Source organism: Schistocerca nitens, chromosome 4, assembly GCF_023898315.1.
Source record: "Schistocerca nitens isolate TAMUIC-IGC-003100 chromosome 4, iqSchNite1.1, whole genome shotgun sequence".
NCBI lineage: Eukaryota > Metazoa > Arthropoda > Insecta > Orthoptera > Acrididae > Schistocerca > Schistocerca nitens.
The window spans coordinates 905,937,972-905,961,033 of NC_064617.1; the positions used below are offsets into that span (position 1 = coordinate 905,937,972).

At 38.3% G+C, this 23,062-nt stretch overlaps 1 protein-coding gene across 1 annotated transcript in view; it reads left to right on the top strand.

The window, feature by feature from the left end:
• The window catches only part of LOC126253474 (tripeptidyl-peptidase 2), a 310,223-nt gene that overhangs the window by 131,846 nt on the left and 155,315 nt on the right, over positions 1-23,062 (top strand). Inside the window, exons 9-10 of the mRNA XM_049954832.1 lie at positions 4,042-4,275; positions 15,602-15,732. Of these exons, the coding sequence (XP_049810789.1) occupies positions 4,042-4,275; positions 15,602-15,732 (365 nt within the window). The remainder of the gene's footprint in view (positions 1-4,041; positions 4,276-15,601; positions 15,733-23,062) is intronic.

Sequence of the window (23,062 nt, forward strand, 5' to 3'; positions counted from 1 at the left end):
ACCAGAGGTTGTAGAGAGCATTAGGGAACGATTGACAAGAATGGGGGAAAGAAATACAGTAGAAGACGAATGGGTAGTTTTAAGAGATGAAATAGTGAAGGTAGCAGAGGATCAAGTAGGTAAAAAGACGAGGGCTAGTAGAAATCCTTGGGTAACAGAAGAGATATTGAATTTAATTGATGAAAGGAGAAAATATAAAAATGCAGTAAATGAAGCAGGCAAACAGGAATACAAACATCTCAAAAATGAGATCAACAGGAAGTACAAAGTGGCTAAGCAGGGAGGGCTAGAGGACAAATGTACGGATGTAGAGGTGCATATCACTCGGGATAAAATAGATACTGCCTACAGGAGAATTAAAGAGAGCTTTGGAGAAAAGAGAACCACTTGCATGCACATCAAGAGCTCAGATGGAAACCCAGTTCTAAGCAAAGAAGGGAAAGCAGAAAGGTGGAAGGAGTATACAAGGGGGATGTACTTCAGGACAATATTATGGAAATGGAAGAGAATGTAGATGGAGATGAAATATGAGATATGATACTGCGTGAAGAGTTCGACAGAGCACTGAAAGACCTAATCTGAAGCAAGGCACCGGGAGTAGACAACATTCCGTTAGAACTACTGAAAGCCTTGGGAGAGCCAGGCCTAACAAAACTCTACCATCTAGTGAGCAAGATTTATGAGACACGCGAAATACCCTTAGACTTAAAGAAGAATATAATAATTCCAATCCCAAAGAAAGCAGGTGTTGACAAATGAGAAAATTACCGAACTGTCAGCTTAATAAGCCATGGCTGCAAAATACTAACACGAATTCTTTACAGACAAATGGGACCCTATGATTTAACTTAGATAATAGATTAAGGAAAGGCAAACCTACGTTTTTAGCATTTGTAGACTTAGAAAAAACTTTTGACAATGTTGAGTGGAATACTCTCTTTCAAATGCTGAAGGTGGCAGGGGTAAAATACAGGGAGTGAAAGGCTATTTACAATTTGTACAGAAACCAGATGACAGTTATAAAGAGTAGAGGGGTATGAAAGGGAAGCAGTGGTTAGGAAGGGAGTGAGACAGGGTTGTAGCCTATCCCTGATGTTATTCAATCTGTATATTGAGCAAGCAGTAATTGAAAGAAAAGAAAAATTCAGAGTAGGAATTAAATCCATGGAGAAGAAATAAAAACTTCGAGGTTCGCCGATGACATCGTAATTCTGTCGGAGTCAGCAAAGGACCTGGAAGAGTGGCTGAACGGAATGGACAGTCTCTTGAAAGGAGGATAAAAGATGAACATCAACAAAAGCAAAATGAGGATAATGGAATGTAGTCGAATTAAATCAGGTGATGCTGAGGGAATTAGATTAGGAAATGAGACACTTAAAGTAGTAAAGGAGTTTTGCTGTTTGGGGAGCAAAATAACTGATGGTCGAAGTAGAGAGAATATAAAATGTAGACTGTCAATGGCAAGGAAAGCGTTTCTGAAGAAGAGATATTTGTTAACATCTAGTATAGATTTAAGCATCAGGAAGTCGTTCCTGAAGGTATTTGTATGGAGTGTAGCCATGTATCAAAGTGAAATGTGGATGATGAGAGAATAGAAGCTTTCAAAATGTGGTGCTACAGAAGAATGCTGAAGATTAGATGGGTAGATCACATAACTAATGAGGAGATATTGAACAGAATTGGAGATAAGAGAAATTTGTGGCACAACAGATAAGAGAAATTTGTGGCACAACTTGAGTAGGAGAAGGGATCGGTTGGTGGGGCATATTCTGAGGCATCAAGGGATCACCAATTTAGTATTGGAGGGCAGCATGGAGGGTAAAAATCGTAGAGGGAGACCAGGAGATGAATACACTAAACAGATTCAGAAGGATGTAGGTTGCAGTAGGTACTGGGAGATGAAGCAGCTTGCACATGATAGAGTAGCATGGAGAGCTGCATCAAACCAGTCTCAGGACTGAAGATGACAACAGCAACATTGCTTTGGTAACTGATTTCTAAGTTTATCTTGAAAATCCAAGGAGATATGTAGCCTTTACATACGACCAGAATTTCTTTGGGTTCTGTGAAAGATCATGTGACAGTATTCTGCTATGATAGTCATTGAAGACTTCATGTAATGCTCTCTTGACAGCCAAATGTGTTTCATTCAGCATTTCTATATCTATAGCCCTACTGTTTGTTTTACACTTATTATGCAGTAATCTCTGTTTCTGTAGAATTTTCTTTACAGTGATTATATATTATGGATGTTCCCTCCAATATGAACTGTTCTACTGGGTACATATATATCCAATGCTGCATGGTCAACTATTCTTTTAAACTTAGGGCAGGGGCACATGAACTCTGGCTTTGTTGAAAGTTTCAAGCTTCTCATTGAGGTATGACACTACCAATTTTTTTATCTAGTTTTCTGAACATATATACCTTTTTGTTTGTTTTAGGTGTTCTTTGTACTTCAGTAATCATTGTTGCCCCAACTGTGTTATGGTCTATGATACCAGTTTCAATGTGGTCATTCTCAAGAGGGATCAGGTCCAATGATCTTCCATCGTGAGTGGGGTTCCCAACTCTCTGTTCTAGGTAGTTTTCAGATAATATATTTAGTAATATTTCACAGGACATCTCACCAGGCCCACCTCTAACAAAACTGTATTTTTCCCCAACTGATTGTTGGATGATTTTAAGTCTCCACCAATGATTACAGTATGATTGGGGAATTAACGTTCAAGTGATCTGCAGTTTTCTCTAAAGTTTTTGGTTACATCAGGAGATGAGTTTGGCTGTTAATAGAAGCACTCAATTATCATTTTATGCCCACCCGTGATACAGAGTCTTGCCCAACCTTGCTACAGTGTGGTTCTGAAAATGTCAAACCATCTTGTGACGCGATTGGAAAATTCGTAAAGTCTGCATCCTGTTTTGTCCCATTCCGTTTAAATAATCAGGAATCACACATACCTGCTAGATGATTCACACGGCATGTGGAAATTTATTAAATATCCTGCCCTTTCCATGGGGATATACTGTGACCAACCCAGTCAGCCCCTGTACTAAAGTAGACTTTCATCCACCATAATGTCCCATTCAGGAACATGATAAGTTTTAAATTTATTTTCAAGGTGCTGGTAGACTTGTCAGATATAGTTCATTGTGGGATATGTATGATTTGCAGCATCATAAAATTCATTCTCAGATAAATGAAGACACTTTTTGATTTAGCAAAACCTCTTGTAAGACATTACATAATTGAAAATGGAGCTGATATGCTTGCCCACAATGTCCAGTACATTTGCAATTCGGGTTTCTGAACAAGACTGTGCAAAATGGTTACAGCAAAGAAAATTCGAAGCTCTTCACATGATGGTGGGAACACATTACATCTGGTCACTGAAACACTTTGGGTGATATATTTAGCTGTTTCCACCCTTCCACCTGTGTCACTCCCATCAAATCCCTGTCATAAAAAGTGTTCAAATATTTCAAGTTTGTCATTGGCAAAATTAATCGTACAGCTGGGATTAGCAGTAAATGGAAATCTTGGTGGAGCACAGTCAGTATTTTGATCAACAACATTCCACAATCTGACCTGAGACAATCTATATTGGTGTCTTCCTCACAATCTTCCCCACTTAATTAAAGTTTGAAAGTGTTGTTAACAGATTCCGAAACAGGAATGTCTTCCCACTGCTCTTCCTCACTGGTATAATAGTCATTTTAGAGAACTGTGAGCAGACATAATACTGCAACAGCTGCATCAAAATGCTATGAAACAACATGTAATCTTGCAAAAACTTCAAGAGTACAAGCCATAGCAATACACTGCAACACGACGGCGTTTATAATTCGGATGTTGGTGCAGGGGTGCACAAAATTTGGAGGCATGAGTTATCTCAGAATAATATTTCCCAGCAAAACAGTTTAACCTGAGTTCTCAGGATAACCAGTTACGAGGTTAATATTATGTAGTTTATTTGTCAGTGTTGTATTGTAGATTAATCACTTTTTTATATTCTAATATACTAATGATATGTTTTTCAGGAGTCGGTGCATATGTTTCGCCGGATATGATGGTAGCAGAATACTCACTCCGTGAGAAACAACCGGGTATGCCATACACGTGGACATCACGGGGACCTACGATAGATGGTGATTTTGGTGTGACCGTCTGTGCTCCTGGTGGTGCAATCACCTCAGTCCCTAACTTTACCTTAAGGAATAGCCAGCTGATGAATGGGACTAGCATGGCCTCTCCACATGTCTGTGGTGCAATAGGTTGGTAGAAAAATTAATTTCTGGCAGAATGCTCAGTTTATCATCAGGTTGTTTTCACTCTGTGAAATTTGAAATGAAGTGAGTGGCCCATGGGGCAATTCAGAAAGTAAATGAATGTACACTGACAGCCTCACATAAAAAGGCATGTGCTGTAACCTTTGTTAAAACAGATAAAAAATTAATCCAAACAGTGTTCTCTGTGTGTAAAAACTGCAGAATTAATCATTAAGAACTAAATTTTTAAAAGAGGATGATATGTTTGAGGCAAACTGTCTTTGAAATGTTAATTCAGTCTCAGCCATTAATGACTAAAAAGCTATTGGTAAAGTTCAATACACACAGTCGGGGAGTGCAGATTGCTAATCCATAACTACCAGTCGAAGAGCTCACTCGGTTACAATCTGTGCTCCTCAGTTTATAATACAGTTGCGCCTGGAAAGTAAACAATGCTAAACAAATGAGGGTGATCAATTTCCCTTCGAAAAATGTCCCGGGATCTCTGTCTAGAAACTAATCATAATATTATCGTGTGGAGATAATATAGTGTGGAGATAATATAATGTCTTCTTCTACTATGAGAGACATTATCACATGTGCAGTTTGCAGCACATCTGTTGTAGCAAGCCTCTCCATTATTAGATTCGTGGTAGCTAACTTCATGTTTGTGAAATTGTCACCAATAATGATCACACTATTAAGGCAATGTGGTAAACCTCCCTGATACTATAGAAGACTGTAAACGTGGAAGAGACCTGGAGACACCAGAAGGTTTCAGATTTTATTATACAGTGTGTCCCGTTTTTCTTGACCATCCTAAATAACTGTTCATCCAGATGCAAATTACAAAATGTTTCAAGCAAATGCTCTTTAGCCATCAGGGGTATATCAATCAGCATGATAGCCTTCATTGTAGCTTTGTTTTTTACAAAGATATGAACAGCAGTATGACTTTTTTTAAATGGCATCCTGTATTTTTTATTCGGTAATTCGTTTCCTCTCCTAAAGACCTACTCAAAAATGTATTACAGTGTACCATTCACTGAAAAACAATGTTATTAATTACATAACGTTGTGTTTCAGTGAATGGTACACTGTGACGCATTTTTGAATAGGTTTTTAGGAGAGGAAATGAATTACCGAATAAAAATTTAGGGTGCCATTTAAAAGTCGTACCGCTGTTCATATCTTTGTAAAAAACAAAGCTAAAATGAAGGCAATAAAGTTGATAGGTGTCCCCATGATGGCTAAAGAACGTTTGTTTGAAACATTTTGTAATTTTCATCTGGACAAACAGTTATTTAGGGTGGTAAAGATAAATGGGACACCCTGTGTAGTGGTTAGACAGAGATTTAGGAACCAGATTTTAAATTGTGAGACATTTCCAGGGGCAGATGTGGACTCTGAGCACAATTTATTGGTTATGAACCATAGATTAAAACTTAAGAAACTGCAAAAAGGCAGGAATTTAAGGAGATGGGACTTGAGTAAAGTGAAAGAACGAGAGGTTCCAGAGAGTTTCAGAGGGAGCATAATGGAATGACTGACAAGAACAGGGGAAAGGAATACAGTAGAAGAAGAATGGATAGTTTCGAGAGATGAAGTAGAGAAGGCAACAGAAGACGAAGTAGGTAAAAAGATGAGGGCTAGTAGAAATCCTTGGATAACAGAAGAGATGTTGAATTTAATTGATGAAAGGAGAAAATATAAAAATGCAATAAATGGAGCAGGTGAAAGGGAAAACAAATATATAAAAAATGAGATTGTCAGGAAGTGAAAAATGGCTAAGCAGGAATGGCTAGAGGACAAATATAATGATGTAGAAGCACGTATCACTAGGGGTGAGACAGATGCCATCTACAGTAAAATTAAAGGACCTTTGGAGAAAAGAGAGAACCACCTGTATGAATATCAAGAGCTCAGATGAAAACCAGTCCTAAGCAAAGAAGGGAAAGCAGAAAGGTGGAATGAGTATTGTGAGAGCCTGTTGTTTGTTGTTGTAGTCTTCAGTTTGATGCAGCTCTCCATGCTACTCCAGTACCTACTGCAGCCTACGTCCTTCTGAATCTGCTTAGTATATTCATCTCTTGGTCTCCCTCTACGATTTTTACCCTCCACCCTGCCCTGCAATACTAAATTGGTGATCCCTCAATGTCTCAGAACATGTCCTACCAACCGATCCCTTCTTCTAGTCACGTTGTGCCACAAGCTCCTCTTCTCCCTAATTCTATTCAATACCTCCTCATTAGGTATTATTAAATCAATACTCGATGTTAACAAATTTCTCTTCTTCAGAAACGATTTCCTTGCCATTGCCAGTCTACATTTTATATCCTCTCTACTTTGACCATCGTCAGTTATTTTGCTCCCCAAATAGCAAAACTCCTTTACTACTTTAAGTGTCTCATTTCCTAATCTGATTCCCTCAGCATCACCCGACTTAATTCGACTACATTCCATTATCCTCATTTTGCTTTTGTTGATGTTCATCTTATACCCTCCTTTCAAGACGCTGTCCATTCCGTTCAACTGCTCTTCCAAGTCCTTTGCTGTCTCTGACAGAATTACAATGTCATCGGCGATCCTCAAAGTTTTTATTTCTTCTCCATGGATTTTAATACCTTCTCTGAATTTTTCTTTTATTTCCTTTATTGCTTGCTCAATATACAGATTGAATAACTTCAGGGATAGGCTACAACCCTGCCTCACCCCCTTCCCAACCACTGCTTCCCTTTCATGTCCCTCGACTCTTATAACTGCCATCTGGTTTCTGTACAAATTGTAAATAGCCTTTCGCTCCCTGTATTTTACCCCTTCCACCTTTAGAACTTGAAAGAGAGTATTCCAGTCAACATTGTCAAAAGCATTCTCTAAGTCTACAAATGCTAGAAACGTAGGTTTGCCTTTCCTTAATCTTTCTTCTAAGATAAGTCGTAGGGTCAGTTTTGCCTCACGTGTTCCAACATTTCTATGGAATGCAAACTGACCTTCCCCGAGGTCGGCTTCTATCAGTTTTTCCATTCGTCTGTAAAGAATTCGCTTAGTATTGTGCAGCTGTGACTTATTAAACTGATAGTTCAGTAATTTTCACATCTGTCAACACCTGCTTTCTTTGGGATTGGAATTATTATATTCTTTTTGAAGTCTGAGGGAATTTCGCCTGTCTCGTACATCTTGCACACCAGATGGTAGAGTTTTGTCAGGACTGGCTCTCCCAAGGCTGTCAGTAGTTCTAATGGAATGTTGTCTACTCCAGGGGCCTTGTTTCGACTCAGGTCTTTCAGTGCTCTGTCAAACTCTTCACGCAGTATTATATCTCCTAATTCATCTTCATCTACTTCCTCTTCCATTTCCATAATATTGTCCTCAAGTACATCACCCTTGTATAGACCCTCTATATACTCCTTTCACCTTTCTGCTTTCTCTTCTTTGCTTAGAACTGGGTTTCAATCTGAGCTCTTAATATTCATACAAGTGGTTCTCTTTTCTCCAAAGGTCTCTTTAATTTTCCTGTAGGCAGTATCTATCTTACCCCTAGTGAGATAAGCCTCTACATCCTTACATTTGTCCTCTAGCCATCCCTGCTTAGCCATTTTGCACTTCATGTCCAGATCATTTTTGAAACGTTCGTATTCCTTTTTGCCTGCTTCATTTACTGCATTTTTATATTTTCTCCTTTCATCAATTAAATTCAATATTTCTTCTATTACCCAAGGGTTTCTACTAGCTCTCCTCTTTTTACCTATTTGATCCTCTGCTGCCTTCACTATTGCATCCCTCAAATCTACCCATTCTCCTGTTAATTGTTCCCTTATGCTCTCCCTGAAACTCTCTACAACCTCTGGTTCTTTCAGTTTATCCAGGTCCCATCTCCTTAAATTCCTACCTTTTTGCAGTTTCTTCAGTTTTAATCTACAGTTCATAACCAATAGATTGTGGTCAGAGTCCACATCTGCCCCTGGAAATGTCTTAAAATTTAAAACCTTGTTCCTGAATCCCTATCTCACCATTATATAATCTATCTGAAACCTTCTAGTATCTCCAGGGTTCTTCCATGTATACAACCTTCTTTCATGATTCTTGAAAAAAGTGTTAGCTGTGATTAAGTTATGCTCTGTGCAAAATTCTACCAGGCGGCTTCCTCTTTCATTTTTTAGCCCCAATCCTTATTCACCTACTATGTTTCCTTCTCTCCCTTTTCCTACTCTCGAATTCCGGTCACCCATGTTTATTAAATTTTCTTCTCCCTTCACTACCTGAATAATTTCTTTTACCTCATCATACATTTCATCAATTTCTTCGTCATCTGCAGAGCTAGTTGGCATATAAACTTGTACTACTGTAGTAGGCGTGGGCTTTGTGTCTATCTTGACCGCAATAATGCGTTCACTATGCTGTTTGTAGTATCTTACCCGTACTCCTATTTTTTTATTCATTATTAAACCTACTTCTGCATGACCCCTATTTGATTTTGTATTTATAACCCTGTATTCACCTGACCAGAAGTCTTGTTCCTCCTGCCACCGAACTTCACTAATTCCCACTATATCTAACTTTAACCTATCCATTTCTCTTTTTAAACTTTCTAACCTACCTGCCCGATTAAGGGATCTGACATTCCACGCTCCCAATCCGTAGAACGCCAGTTTTCTTTCTCTTGATAACCACGTCCTCTTGAGTAGTCACTGCCCGGAGATCTGAATGGGGGACTATTTTACCTCCCGAATATTTTACCCAAGAGGACGCCATCATCATTTAATCATACAGTAAAGCTGCATGCTCTCGGGAAAAATTACAGCTGTAGTTTCCCCTTGATTTCAGCCGTTCACAGCACCAGCACAGCAAGGCCGTTTTGGTTAGTGTTACAAGGCCAGATCAGTCAATCATCCAGGCTGTTGCCCCTGCAACTACTGAAAAGGCTGCTGCCCCTCTTTAGGAGAGCCTATACTAGGGAAATGTACTTCAGGGCAATATTATGGAAATGGAAGAGGACGTAGATGAATATGAGAAGGGAGATATAATACTGCATGAAGAATTTGACAAAACACTGAAAGAGTAAAGTCAAAACAAGGCCCTGGGAATAGACACCATTCTGTTAGAGCTACCGATAACCTTGGGAGAGCCAGCCATGACAAAACTCCCATCTGGTGAATGACAGGTATGGAACAGGTGAAATACCCCCAGACTTCAAGGAGAATATAATAATCCAAATTCTAAAGAAAGCAGATGCTGATAGATGTTGAAGTTACTGACCTATCAGTTTAATAAGTCACGGCTGCAAAATACTAATCCGAATTCTTTGCAGAAGGATGGAAAAACTTGTAGAAGCCGACCTTGAGGAAGATCAGTTCAGGTTCTAGAGAAATAAAGGAATACATGAGGCAATAGTTACCATAGACTTTTCTTAGAAGGTAGGTTAAGAAAAGGCAAACCTATGTTAAAAGTATTTGTAGTCTTAGAGAAAGCTTTGGACAATATGGACTGGAATTCTCTTTCAATTTCTAAAGGTGGCAGGGGTAAAATACAGGGAGTGAAAGGCTATTTACAATTTGTACAGAAACCAAATGGCAGTTATAAGATGTGAGAGGCATTAAAGGGAAACAGTGGTTGAGAACACACACACACACACACACACACACACACACACACACACACACACACACACACACACACAGAGAGAGAGAGAGAGAGAGAGAGAGAGAGAGAGAGAGAGAGAGAGAGAGAGAGAGAGAGAGAGGGGGGGGGGGGGTTGTCACTTATCCCCGGTGTTATTCAATGTATACATTGAGCATATAGTATAGGAAACAAAAGAAAAATTTGAAGTAGGAATTGAAGTCAGGGAGAAGAAATAAAAACTTTCAGTTTTGCTGATGACATTGTAATTCAGTCAGACGGCAAAGGAAGAGCAATTGAATGGAATGGACAGTGTCTTGAAAGAAGGATATAACGTTAACATCAACAAAAGCAGAACGAGGGTAATGGAATGTAGTTGAATTAAATCAGATGATGCTGAGGAAATTAGGTTAGGAAATGAGACACTTAAAGTAGTAGATGAGTTTTGCTATTTGGGTAGCAAAACAGCTGATGGCCAAAGTAGGGAGAATATAAAATTCAGACTGGCAATAGCAAGAAAAGAGATTCTGAAGAAGAGAAATTTGTTAATATTGTGTATAGATTTAAGTTTCAGGAAGTCTTTTCTGAAAGTATTTGTATGTAGTAGGCATTTATGAAACTGACACTTGGACGATAAACAGTTTAGACAAGAAGAGAATAGAAGCATTTGAAATGTGTTGCTACAGAAGAATGCTGAAGATTAATGAGTAGATCACGTAACTAATTAGGAGGACTGCATAGAATTGGAGAGAAGAGAAATTTGTGTCACAACCTGACTAGAAGAAGGGATTGTTTGGTAAGCTACATGCTGAGGCATCAAAAGATCACCAATTTAGTACTGGAGGACAGTGTGGGGGTTAAAAATCATAGAGTGAGACCAAAAGATAGATATAGTAAGCAGATTCAGAAGGATGTAGGTTGCAGTAGCTACTTGGAGATGAAGAGGCTTGCACAGGATAGAGTGGCATGGAGAGCTGCATCAAACCAGTCTTTGGACTGAAGACCACAACAAAAACATTCTTTCAAAAGAACATTAACTGCTGATACTGAGCAGTGTCATGTGAGTAACTCATACTGTAAATATCAGTACTGATAAAAATAACTAGCAGTTTCAAGATTTTTAGTGTGCCCAAGTTCTGACAGCAGGAAGTTTTAGGTTAGGCTCACTGTGCTGATGTAAAATAAAAAGGCTGCCAAGTGGTGTAGGCCATGACCATCACGGATTTTGTTGAAAATTTTTGTGAACACTTGCACATGTTCCCCATAAACATTGGCAAAATTTTACGATAATTGAGCCAATACTTCTGGGGTATAATCATTTGAAAATCCCCCATAGTCAGCTATCAATAGAGTACCTGTGAGTTTTAGGCAATTATAAGACAAATTTCTGGTGATCTTTTCTTGAAAGAAGCAAAACTAGGTCATCTTGTGCAACTTTTTGTACTCTCTTAAGTTAAAAAATAGAAACAGATTTCATATGCGTTTTTCATACAGAAATTTGAAGTTAAGTTCTCCGAAAAAATAGAAGCTTGAAAATTGTGTAATTTAGTTTTTTATATATTTGAAACTAATTGAGAGATACATCTGAAACTCTGCATGTAATAACTTACCAGTACAAGGTCTTAGAATATAAAATTTAGTTCTCCTGCTGCTTTCCAGTAAACAGTTTGAGTACAAAGTTGATGATCTTTCTAAAAATTCCAAAAATTTTTGTCCCACTTTCACAAAACAGTATTTTGTAAACTCTCTTAAACAATTTTCATTATAATGACCATCTCGTGAACCATCTAAAAATAACTGTTTGGTTTTGCAGTGCGAACATATAAGGTGGAAGTGAATTGAAAATGAGCCCATATTCCTCTGGTACTCAAATTAAATGTGACATCTTTATGTTCTATAGTTGTTTAGGCAATATCAGTCTTGATGACTAGGAGGTGAGATACAGTCCGAATAAGTTGAAAAAGTCAAGAGAGGGGTGTCTTTTAATCACAACTCATGACATATTTCACACTGTGTACCTGCTGTAACTTCAGCATTCAACTTGTTATAAACTTTACAGTTTAACTGTATATTATCTAGGCACTGGAGGTCATGGTAGTAAAATCGTTTCATAACAGCTGTAGCACTCCTCTATAAATAGCCTGTGGATTTCACACCATTTCACATTGTGTAAATTTTGATGAAGTTTTTAGCAGTTTTCCTGGCATTTTTTAAAAATGGATTCATGTCACGGAGAGCTATTAGTATGTCTTCATATTGTGTAATGCTTTTGATGTGCTAATTTAATTCTGGATTAATTTATAGCATACTTTGTGTTAGCATAGTTTGCTGTTAGGTTGGAACATTAGTATACTGATGAAAAATTGTCTAACTCTGTTGCTGTGGTCCATGGTGGCTTAACCACTGCTGGTTTCTTTTAAAGTGAGAAAACCAGCACCCCCATCACCACAGGGGCCATGTTTGACAGCTATGCAACAACAGCCAAGCGCGAGTTTCTTTACCACAGGTTCCCATGTCTGATAATGGTTTCGTTATACAGAACCCCAAGCTGATAATACATTTCTATAAACGTCAGACGCCAGAGCCACAGGTATAAGACGTCTCTTTTAGGATACTAACCTCATATTTACTTCAAGCAACTTCAATTTTTAAAATTTTTTTACAGGTTTCATGAATTTGCTGTAGAATGTCATGAAGAAAACTATACTGCTGGCGAGTTGGTGACTGAGGAGATTGTTTGGGAAGAAATTTTGATGCGACAGAACCCAAAAATTATACTTTTCAAATGTGTTTTCCTCAAATTATTAGAGCCACACAAAAGAGAAAACTATTCTTTTTGTTTGATTCCTTATTCCATCTCATTTTTTATAAAAAGAATTTGCTGGAGCTGAATGCTTTAGAGATGTCAAAAAAAGAAGTATTTGCAGTTTTTCTTATTCAAGTTCATTTCCTAGTCATCAGGCTTTCCATGTTATTTTCCACAGAGAGTACTACACGATTTTAGAACATGGTAAAAGAAGCTACATTTAATTTGACTGCCAGTGGAATATGGGTTCATTTTCGATCCACTTCCTCTTTTGTTGTTGTTGTTGTTTTTTAGGACAATGTATTTAAAGTCAAGTTTTTTCCTGCATTATGTATTTATTCACTCATAGTGATACAATTTACATGATGAGCTCATTTCGGTGATTTGCTATTGTCAAATGTATGTCTTAACTGGTATGATGTGGTCCACATGGCATCTTGAAGTGTAAATGTTGGTTGTCTTTTTGTTATGTTCACATTATTTATGTTGTTGTAGTTGTGGTCTTCAGTCCTGAGACTGGTTTGATGCAGCTCTCCATGCTAATCTATCCTGTGCAAGCTTCATCATCTCCCAGTACCTACTGCAGCCTACATCCTTCTGAATCTGCTTAGTGTATTCATCTCTTGGTCTCCCTCTACAATTTTAACTCTCCACGCTGCCCTCCAATGCTCAGTTTGTGACCCCTTGATGCCTCAGAACATGTCCTACCAACCGATCACTTCTTCTAGTCAATTTGTGCCACAAACTCCTCTTCTCCCCAATTTTATTCAATACCTCCTCATTAGTTATGTGATCTACCCATCTAATCTTCAGCATTCTTCTGTAGCACCACATTTCGAAAGCTTCTATTCTCTTCTTGGCCAAACTATTTATCGTCCACGTTTCACTTCCATACATGGCTACACTCCATACAAATACTTTCAGAAACGACTTCCTGACACTTAAATCTATACTTGATGTTAACAAATTTCTCTTCTTCAGAAACACTTTCCTTGCCATTGCCAGTCTACATTTATATGTTTGCTTTTAATTTGCGTGATCTTGTAAAGTTGTTTTTTGATAGCGTTGGCTTCATCAATGCCTTATGTCAGAAAAGCTGTCATATAGTAACTTTACAGGATAACCAAAATTAAAAGTAAACATATAAATAATGGGGTTGTGTCGTAACAAAAGGACAATGAACATTTATGTGCCAAGACGCCATTGGACCACGTCATACCAGCTAAGATGCACGATTGACAGTGGAAAATTGCCAAAACAGGCTCATCATGTAAATTGTATCAGTACAAGTAAACAAATACACAGTGTAGCAAAAAACTTGTACTTGAAATAAAATTTATCGTTCTTTGACCTTATGCAAGCCATGGGCCCACTGGAAAGGAAATTGTTTTGTAGGGCCTTCTACGCTCATATTGCAAAACCGAATACAGTATGGTCTTTCTAGTGAAAATGATTTAAGAGTTTGCAGAAGACTTTGTAAAAGTGGGCGAAAAATAGCCAGTTTCGGTGATTTTAGAAAAATTGTCAACTTTGTGCTCAATTTGTAAACTATTGGAAAAAGTTGCAGAATGAAATTTTATATTCTAAGACCTTGTGTTGGTAAGCTACTATGTTCAAAGTTTCAGATGTGTCCTGCAATTAATTCTGGAGACAAGCACAACAAAATGACAGCTGTACATTTGAGCTTTCATTCAAAATGCCTTCTTGTAAAATAGAAAACAAACACCTATGACCACTGTCTTTGGCTGCAGAGGTGTCTTGCCTCATTGACCAGAGACTGTGTGTGTGTGTGTGTGTGTGTGACTGAACATCTCTTTTTCATAATATTGGCATTACTCCATCGTGGATTTTCCTTTCTCTAAGGAAGATACTTAGTGTAAATTTCGATTTCGAAAGGGTCTCTCCACAGTACAAGCAACTTTGAATTTTACAAATCTGATTATAAAAAATTTAAATAACAAAATATTGCCAACTAAAAAATTTTGCCAACTAGTATTTTCTGTGTCTTGCCTAAAGCATTTGAGAGTGTAATTTACAGTATTCTCCAGAGAAACTGAAATATTATGGTATCGGACATAATGGTATCGGACATATTGCTGGTAACAGGTTCTTATCACATCTAACTAAAAGGCTGCAGAGAGTTGCATTACAAATTTCAGGGACAGTGTACAATTAAGTATCTCCTTCAGAATCGGGAATATTCTCTACAGATGTACTACAATGATCGATATTGGGTCTGCTCTTATTCTTGTGATATATAAATGATCTTCTACTATATATCCAAGCAGCAGAAATAATTCTCTCTACTTACAATCTAGCTATTACGTATAATCAGTTGGTGTTGAGTGACTTCAAAGGGTAAATAATATGTTCGCGAAAACAATAACTGGTTCTCTGTAAATGGGCTGTCACTAAATTCAGATAAAACTTGATACACCCAATTCAATACTGCACAAAGCTACACAACACCATTAGAAGTAATAGATCAGAGTAAATCATAAATGAAACAGAATACCATTCATGGAGTATTCTGTCTATATTTGGAGGGACATGCACACATTAAAAACTGAAACACACAGTACTAATGTACTACAATAATATTTATTTTGTCTTTTGCTGTGAACTGACTTTTGACGTTCTACCTTAAGTTGCCTGATAACGGAAAGGGGGGGAGGGGGGGGGGCGTGGGTGCGAACTCGAACTCGCACTCGCACTCGTATGCGCTTACACACTTCTGAATGACGAAAGAAGAGTGATAGATTGTAAGTTAGTGCAGTTAAGAGATCTGAAAGCATGCCTATGAATAATCTATCACGAATCTGTTAATCACTGGTTGCTTGTCCTAATTACATGCTTTTTTCTATTCTAAAATGCATGTTGTTATAATGAAATAATTTTTTGATTTTTCAGCAACAATTCTCAGTGGTTTAATGAAGAAAAACATGTCATACTCACCGTACAGTGTCAAGAGGGCTTTGGAAAACACAGCAAACTTTCTGGAGAATGTTGACAAATTTGCACAAGGGCATGGACTACTCCAGGTTTGCTCTCTTCATATATTTTATGACAACTTTTTAGATGGTCTAGATCTTTTTTACGTTTTATGGTATATGTCCGTGTATCAGAAGTTGGATGAATCTGCGCAGTAGGAATATGAATGATGGAAAAGAGGCCGGATTCAACAGTTGTCTGTATTCATCCGTAGAATATGTGAACTATGGGGGAAAGGGGGGGGAGGAGGGGTGGTTGTCACAGTTTTCATCCCCTACACACACACACACACACACACACACACACAGACACACACACACACACACACACACAAAAGCCCACAAGCACACACCTGTACTGGTGGTAGCATAGCTGCTGGCAAAGTCATCTAAGCCAGATTGGCTGCAGCATGCAGCAGAGGAGCCAGACGAAGTGTGTTCCACACCATAGGCTGGGATGTAGGTGGGGGGGGGGGGGGGGGGGGAGAGGTCTTTGAAGACTAGGTTGTCAACCCCTCTAGTGGAGCTAACATCAAAATGAAAGCCTGAGCCTCCAGGCTATAGGATGAGCACAGGGTTGATACCCTGTATTGTAAAAAGCCTGTCATCGAGTAATTTAACAGGGAATGTTAGACTGCCCATACAGAGGTGAAATGCACCAAGGAACAGGACTATGGATGTACCAGTGCTTTAATTTGGAACATGGGACCTATGTACACAGCTGCAGGAAGAATCAGATGAAGACATGCTAGATGGTTTTTATGATCAGCTACAGGTGGTTTGTGATAGAATACCTAGATATGATACCAAAATGGTCCTTGGTGACTACAAAGTGACATTGGGCAAAGAAGAGGCTTTCAGATGCATGTTTGGTAAAGAAAGTGAACCTGATGAAATTAATAATAATGATATGGAAAATAAGTACACTTTCTAAGGAGCTGATTTCATTTTTGAGCCAAAATGAGTCATAAACTTGCTATGGCTGCCAAAATAGTACCAGAGTAAAGAAATGGATTGTGGAACATCTGAAAGATAGGCCTGCTTTTAAAAACCATCAGAACAGCTTGAGACAGGAGTTACAAACAAAAGATAGTGAAGACCATATAGACAAAGAATGGTGCTCTATTAAAAATGCTATTCTGACAACTGCATATGAATGAAATACTGGACGAAACAAGGGAGTTTTAGAACTGAAGATAGGTATGATGAATGTAGACAAGCAGTGGAACAGAAACAGGATGCAAGACCGAAGTGCTTACAATGAAATAAAAGATCAAATCAGGAATTATCTAGTGAAACAAGAATAGGGGCAGCAAAGGCATGAAGGAGACAAAAAAGGAAGCCATAAAAAGAAAGATGCAATAGCACTATCAGAGGAATGAGAGCAGAAAGTGTTATAAGGAAATTAAAGAAGGAACTCAAGACTATAGACTGGTAACAAACTGCATGTAAGGACTAAGAGGGAAATTTGCTGGTGGATATACAAGGTATTGTGAACAGATGGAGAGAATACTTAAAGGGAATTCAGGAGGGCAATCCTACCAATAGTGAGCAGCCATTCCTCTATGATGCAGATCCAGAGAAACAGCAGTCCACATTATAGGAAGTATGGAATGAAGTTCACTGTCTAAAAAACTACAAAACATCAGGAACTGAGAAAATAACTGCAGACCTGTTAAAAAGTGGGGGAATTAGTTTCCATAAGTGAATCCACAAACTTATCAAATTGATATGAAATCTGGAAAGATTCCCAGAAGAGTAGACTTTCGGGTTAATCCAACCAATCTATAAGAAATGAGAAAAGATTTGTTGTTCCAATTACTGAGGGTTTACTGTGCTGAATGTAACTGTAAGATATTTTCTGGTATTATCTGCAACAAGCGAGTTCCATATGCAGAAGAGATTCTAGGAGAAAACAGTGTGGATTTCAGCCTAATAGGTTAACAACAGGTCAGATATTTCTGCTGAGGCAGGTACATGATGAGGTGTATGAATATCATATTGACCTTCTATGTAGACTTAAAGTAGGCCTTTGATAGTCGTGATAGGGGAAAAATGCTGAATGATTTGCTTGTGCTTGGTATGCCATCTGAGTATATTTCACTTATCCAAGCAATATTGGCTGGTTCCAAGGCTCCAGTGCAAGTGTATGGTTTAGGATTAGTAAAGAAGTCAGACAGGGGAAAACACACTCTAAAATGTTTTTTAATCTGACTCGAAGAAGCAGCCATTTGAAAGCTTCAAATATCTTGTTACATAGTCACAAAGTGAATCCTGAAGAGTTCTCATACTCCTAATGTTGATTTGAGGTAAGACTTTTTAACATATACTGTGCTAAAATGTTATGAATTACTTCAAAGAAAACAATCGACAATACAGATTCAGGAAACATCATTCCTGGGAAACACAACTAGCTCTTTATTCTCACGAAGTAATAAGTGCTATTGACAGGGAATGTAAGATTGAGTCCATATTTTTAGATATCCGAAAGGCTTTTGACATGCTTCCTCATAAGTGAATTCTAATTAAATTGTGTTCCTGTGTGGAGTATTGTCTCAGTTGTGTGATTGTATTTTTGACTTCCTGCTAGAAAGGTCACAATTCATAACAACTGACAAAAAAATCTTCAGTTACAAATATCATCTTAACATTGGTCTGCTGCAGAAACCTTGAATATATTCTTAGTTTGAATGTAATAAATTCGCTTGAGAGGGATAAATCTCCTGTCCACAAATCAGCCCAGTTTTAGAAAGCATCGCTTGGTCAGAACTGATCTTGCCCTTTCTCATGAGATTCTCCAAGCCATGAGTGTAGGGCAAGGGATGCTTCCATATTACTAGATTTCCATAAAACATTTTCACAGTTCCACACTGCTTACTATTGACTAAGGCACAAGCATACTGAATAGATTCCCAGGTATGAGAGTGGGTCAGAGGCGTTTTGAATGACACAGAACTCTGTATGTTGTCCTTGTCAGTGGGTGTTCATCGGACATGAGGGAATTGTCAGGAGAGTTCCAGGGGAATGTGATAATACTGCTGTCATTTTCTATATACATAAGTGATCTGGTGGACAGGCTAAGGAGCAGTTTGTAACTGTTTGCTGATGGTACTGTAGTGTATGGAAAGGTGTCATTGAGTGGCTGTGGAGGATACAAGTTGCCTTAGATAAAATTTATAGTTGGCGTGATGAATGGCAGATAGCTCAAATTGTAGAAAAATGTAAGTTAATGTGGATGAATAGGAAAAACAAAAACACAGTGTTTGAATACAGTACTGGTAGTGTGCTGCTTGACATAGGCATGTTGATTAAGTCTCTAGGGAAGGCAAATGGTGGACTACAGTTTATTGGGAGAATTTTACGAAAGTGTGATTCACCTGTGAAGGAGGCGCATAAAGGACACTAGTGTGGCCTATTATTGAGTGCTGTTGGAGTATTTGGGACCCTAGATGCCTACTTTTTTTATGGAGCACTATTGAGAAAATGTGGAGAACTGGCATTTGAGCCTGGCTTCGCAACAATTCTGTTGCCGCCAAGATGCGCATCACGTAAGTACCATGAAGATAATATTAGAGAGATTAGGGCTTATACGGAGCCATACAGACAGTTATTTTTCCCCTCATCCTATTTGCGAGTGGAACGGAAAAGGAAAAGACTAGTAGTGGTACAGGGTACCCTGCTCCACACACCATACGGTGGCTTGTGGAATGTGTACGTAGAGAATAATGTAGATGCAGAAGTAATATCTGGTGTTCCCCAAGGAAGTGTTAAAGTGCATCTTCTGTTCCTGATCTGCATAAATGAGTTAAGAGACTGTTTCCAGATGACACTGTCATTTACTGTCTTGTATACTCGCAAAATGATCAAAACGAATTGCAAAATGATTTAGACAAGATACTGTGTATTGCAAAAAGTAGCAGTTGACTCTAATGAAAAATGTGAAGTCTTCCACGTGCATTCCAAAAGGAAACTGCTAAATGTTGGTTACATAATCAATCACACAAATCAGTCAACTAAATATTTATGGATAACAATTACAAATAACTGAAATTGGAATGATCACATAAATAATGTTGTGGAGAAAGTAAACCAAAGACTGTGATTTATTGGCAGAACACACAGAGAAAGTAACAGGTCTACTAAAGAGAATGCTTATGCTACACCTGTCCACCCTATTCTGGAGTGTTGCTGTGCAGTGGAGGATACATATCAGACAGGATTGACAGAGAACATAAGAAAGGTCCAGAGAAGGGTAGTTCATTATGTATTATTGTGAAATAGGGCAGTGTGTGGCATGGATATGATACACGAATTGGGGTGACATTCATTAAAACGAGGGCATTTTTCGCTGCAGCAGGACCTTCTCATGAAATTTCAATAACCAGCTTTGCTCCCAGAGTGTGAAATGTTTTGTTGGTGTTCACCTACCATAGGGAGAAATGACCAATAATATGAGAGAAATCAGAGCTTGCATGGAAAGCCTTAAGTATTCATTTTTCCCGTGCGCTGTTAAAGAGTGGAATGGTAGAGTAGTAGTTTGAAGGTAGTTCAATGAACCCTCTGCGAGGCACTTAATTGTGAAGTGCAGAGTAATGTAAATGTAGATGTTAAACAGCTAAGTCCATACATTTTGGAACATGGATGGACACAGATCTATGACCTGCATTGAAGACATACAGTACATAGTTGCTGAGTATGGATTTCAGCATAATTAAAGAGTCCTGAGTACTGCTACACACTTTGACCATTTAGATTCTTCTCCCCTAGTTTTCGTACCCATGACCTCTGGAGATCTCCATCATATCTTCTCATCCTGACACCCTCCTGGACTTAACCTTCTTTGGTTTACATAGAGCACATGCTTCCTAAAGAAATAAACCTTACCATGTGCCTAATACAAATATTTGCCTTTTATACTTTTCAAATATTATTCAGGTGTAAAATGAAGAATGTCACTTTGAAATAATAACAGTAGAAGTCAAATTACTTTGTTTTATTGTCCCTTTAGCACACAAGATACTTCCCAAACAATGCGTAATCTCATCCATTTTGTATTAACAGTTATACTTATTTCACATTCACATTGAAATACCCATTGCTACATTGCATTTCCAAATTAATTAAACAGATTATCACTGATAGCACAATCCTTTTCATTTATGCATTACCATCAACGTGTTCCTCCATGAAAATTACTAATTCACAAACACAACATTGTTTGAGCCATAAATCTCATATGTAATCCTTCTGTTACCAATAGATCTGACACAATAGAAAGTCCACAGATAGAACCTACAAACCGCAGGGTACTGAGTATAGGAAAATAGGGGGGAAATGTAGGCTATAATGACTGAAAGAAACAGTGCTACCCTCATCTGCATTATTACACACCCACAGTCTTCATGCATGTGTTCATTCATAGTGCTGGAGGGAGAGAGAGAGAGAGAGAGAGAGAGAGAGAGAGAGAGAGAGAGAGAGAGAGAGATATATATATACTGGTAATGGTGAATGGTCACTTCGATTTTATGTTGTGTACAGGGTGATTCCAAAAAAGTTTACAAACTGACGTGGTACGTTGGGCATACAAAAAGGATCAGTAATAACATAGGAACTTGGGTTGCAAAGACCATCCAGGGTTTCTAAATGATGTTGCAGGTAGTCACATGTGACAAATGGATGCCCACTACAGGAGAAGCTCAAAGTTATGTCCAAATGCATCGAGCTATGCCAGAAGTTGATGCTGCATTGAACGGCACACCCTCTCAAAGATATCTGGTGGATCTGGAAGACATCCTGCTGCCTCCCACAATCCCGCCCACTAGGTCCTCCGGCAATGTAACAGGTGTTTCGTTCACAAGGCCCTTCAGATACACCCACAGGAGGAAATCAGTTGGGCCAGATTGGGTGATAGTAGTCATATGACTGACTCTTCACAACCATTTCAGTGGCTGGGAAAGGTTGCCTGCAGATGTGCCCTCACTTGTCTGCTGAAATATGCATGGGCTCCATCATGCTGATATGGAATGCGGCGACAAATTTGTATGGGAACTTCATTCACCAGGGTCCAGCATAACCTCTCACAATAGTAAAAGATGCATGCGACCATCAAGTCAGTCTGGGACAACATACAGCCATTTAATGTTTCAAACGGGTTTTAATTTATTTAAATTTGGTTATTAATGATCTGATTGTTAACTGGTTGAGTCCTATTTAGTAGAAGGTAGGTTTGGGCCACTCATGCTGAGGTATTCTTTATGAGATAAACTACAGTTATCCAAGTTTCTGCATTTAATTGTATTCTATAAATCCACAAATAATCCAGCTAGCACTTTCAAGATAATCTCTGGGTTTGAGAAAACTCAAGACACAAACAGTAATAATAATAATAATAATAATAATAATAATAAACTTCCTTGACATGCCTCAAGCACGCTTGAATTGAAGTTATTTGTATGCTGTGTAAACAAATGGTGTAGTCAGTCCAGCAAAGATTAAATTACTGTTACGCACCAAGTTGAGATACACTGCTTTTTGTCAGGACTGCACTTTAGCTGAAATGAAATAAATTAATGCTGCAACGCTTCTCTGCAATGTGATGCTGTGAAAGAAAGAAAATCTGTAAATTTAAATGCGCGTATTGCGGCTGTTTGCCACGGTAACACGTCAAGATAGTTTTTCTACTTTGCAGTGCTAAAAGCTGGAATCTTGAAGGATTTGATACAGGGAGTGCAAATCTTACAAATGATAACATATTCTATCATTTAACAATAGTAATATATACTCAGAAACCGATTAAATGAGAGATTAGTTCTTTAACAACAGACCTGAGTACAGAGCTATTCATCGAATGGTGGTCACAAAGGAAGAGAGAGAAAACACTCTCTATTATCTTTATACTGAGAAGGACAACGATTATATGATGTCCTAGCCTAGAATATATATTCTTTGTTTATACATTATCCCTTTTTCTCAACACAAACAACTAATTAAATAAATAATTTTCTAATAACATTATGGAAAAACACCATAACCCACTTAAACACAGTGCCCTCTCGTGACTGTAGTGCCCCCTCGTGGTGTTTGCGACCCCCAGTTCCTATGTGATTACTGATCCTCATTGTAAGCCTGAAGCGCCATGTCAGTTTGTAAATGTTGTTGTGACTTAACCTGTATATTATAAAATAGTCAAAGTTGTTGTTGTTGTTGTTGTTGTTGTTGTCGTTGTTGTTGTTTGTTACTATTATAGTTCTTAAATTCGACGCGCAGGTTGCCGAAGTGGCGTCAAATCGAAAGACCTGCACCAGGCGACCGGTCTACCCGACGGGAGGCCCTAGCCACACGACATTTCATTTTTTCATTTCAGTTCTTAAATTAACTGCAT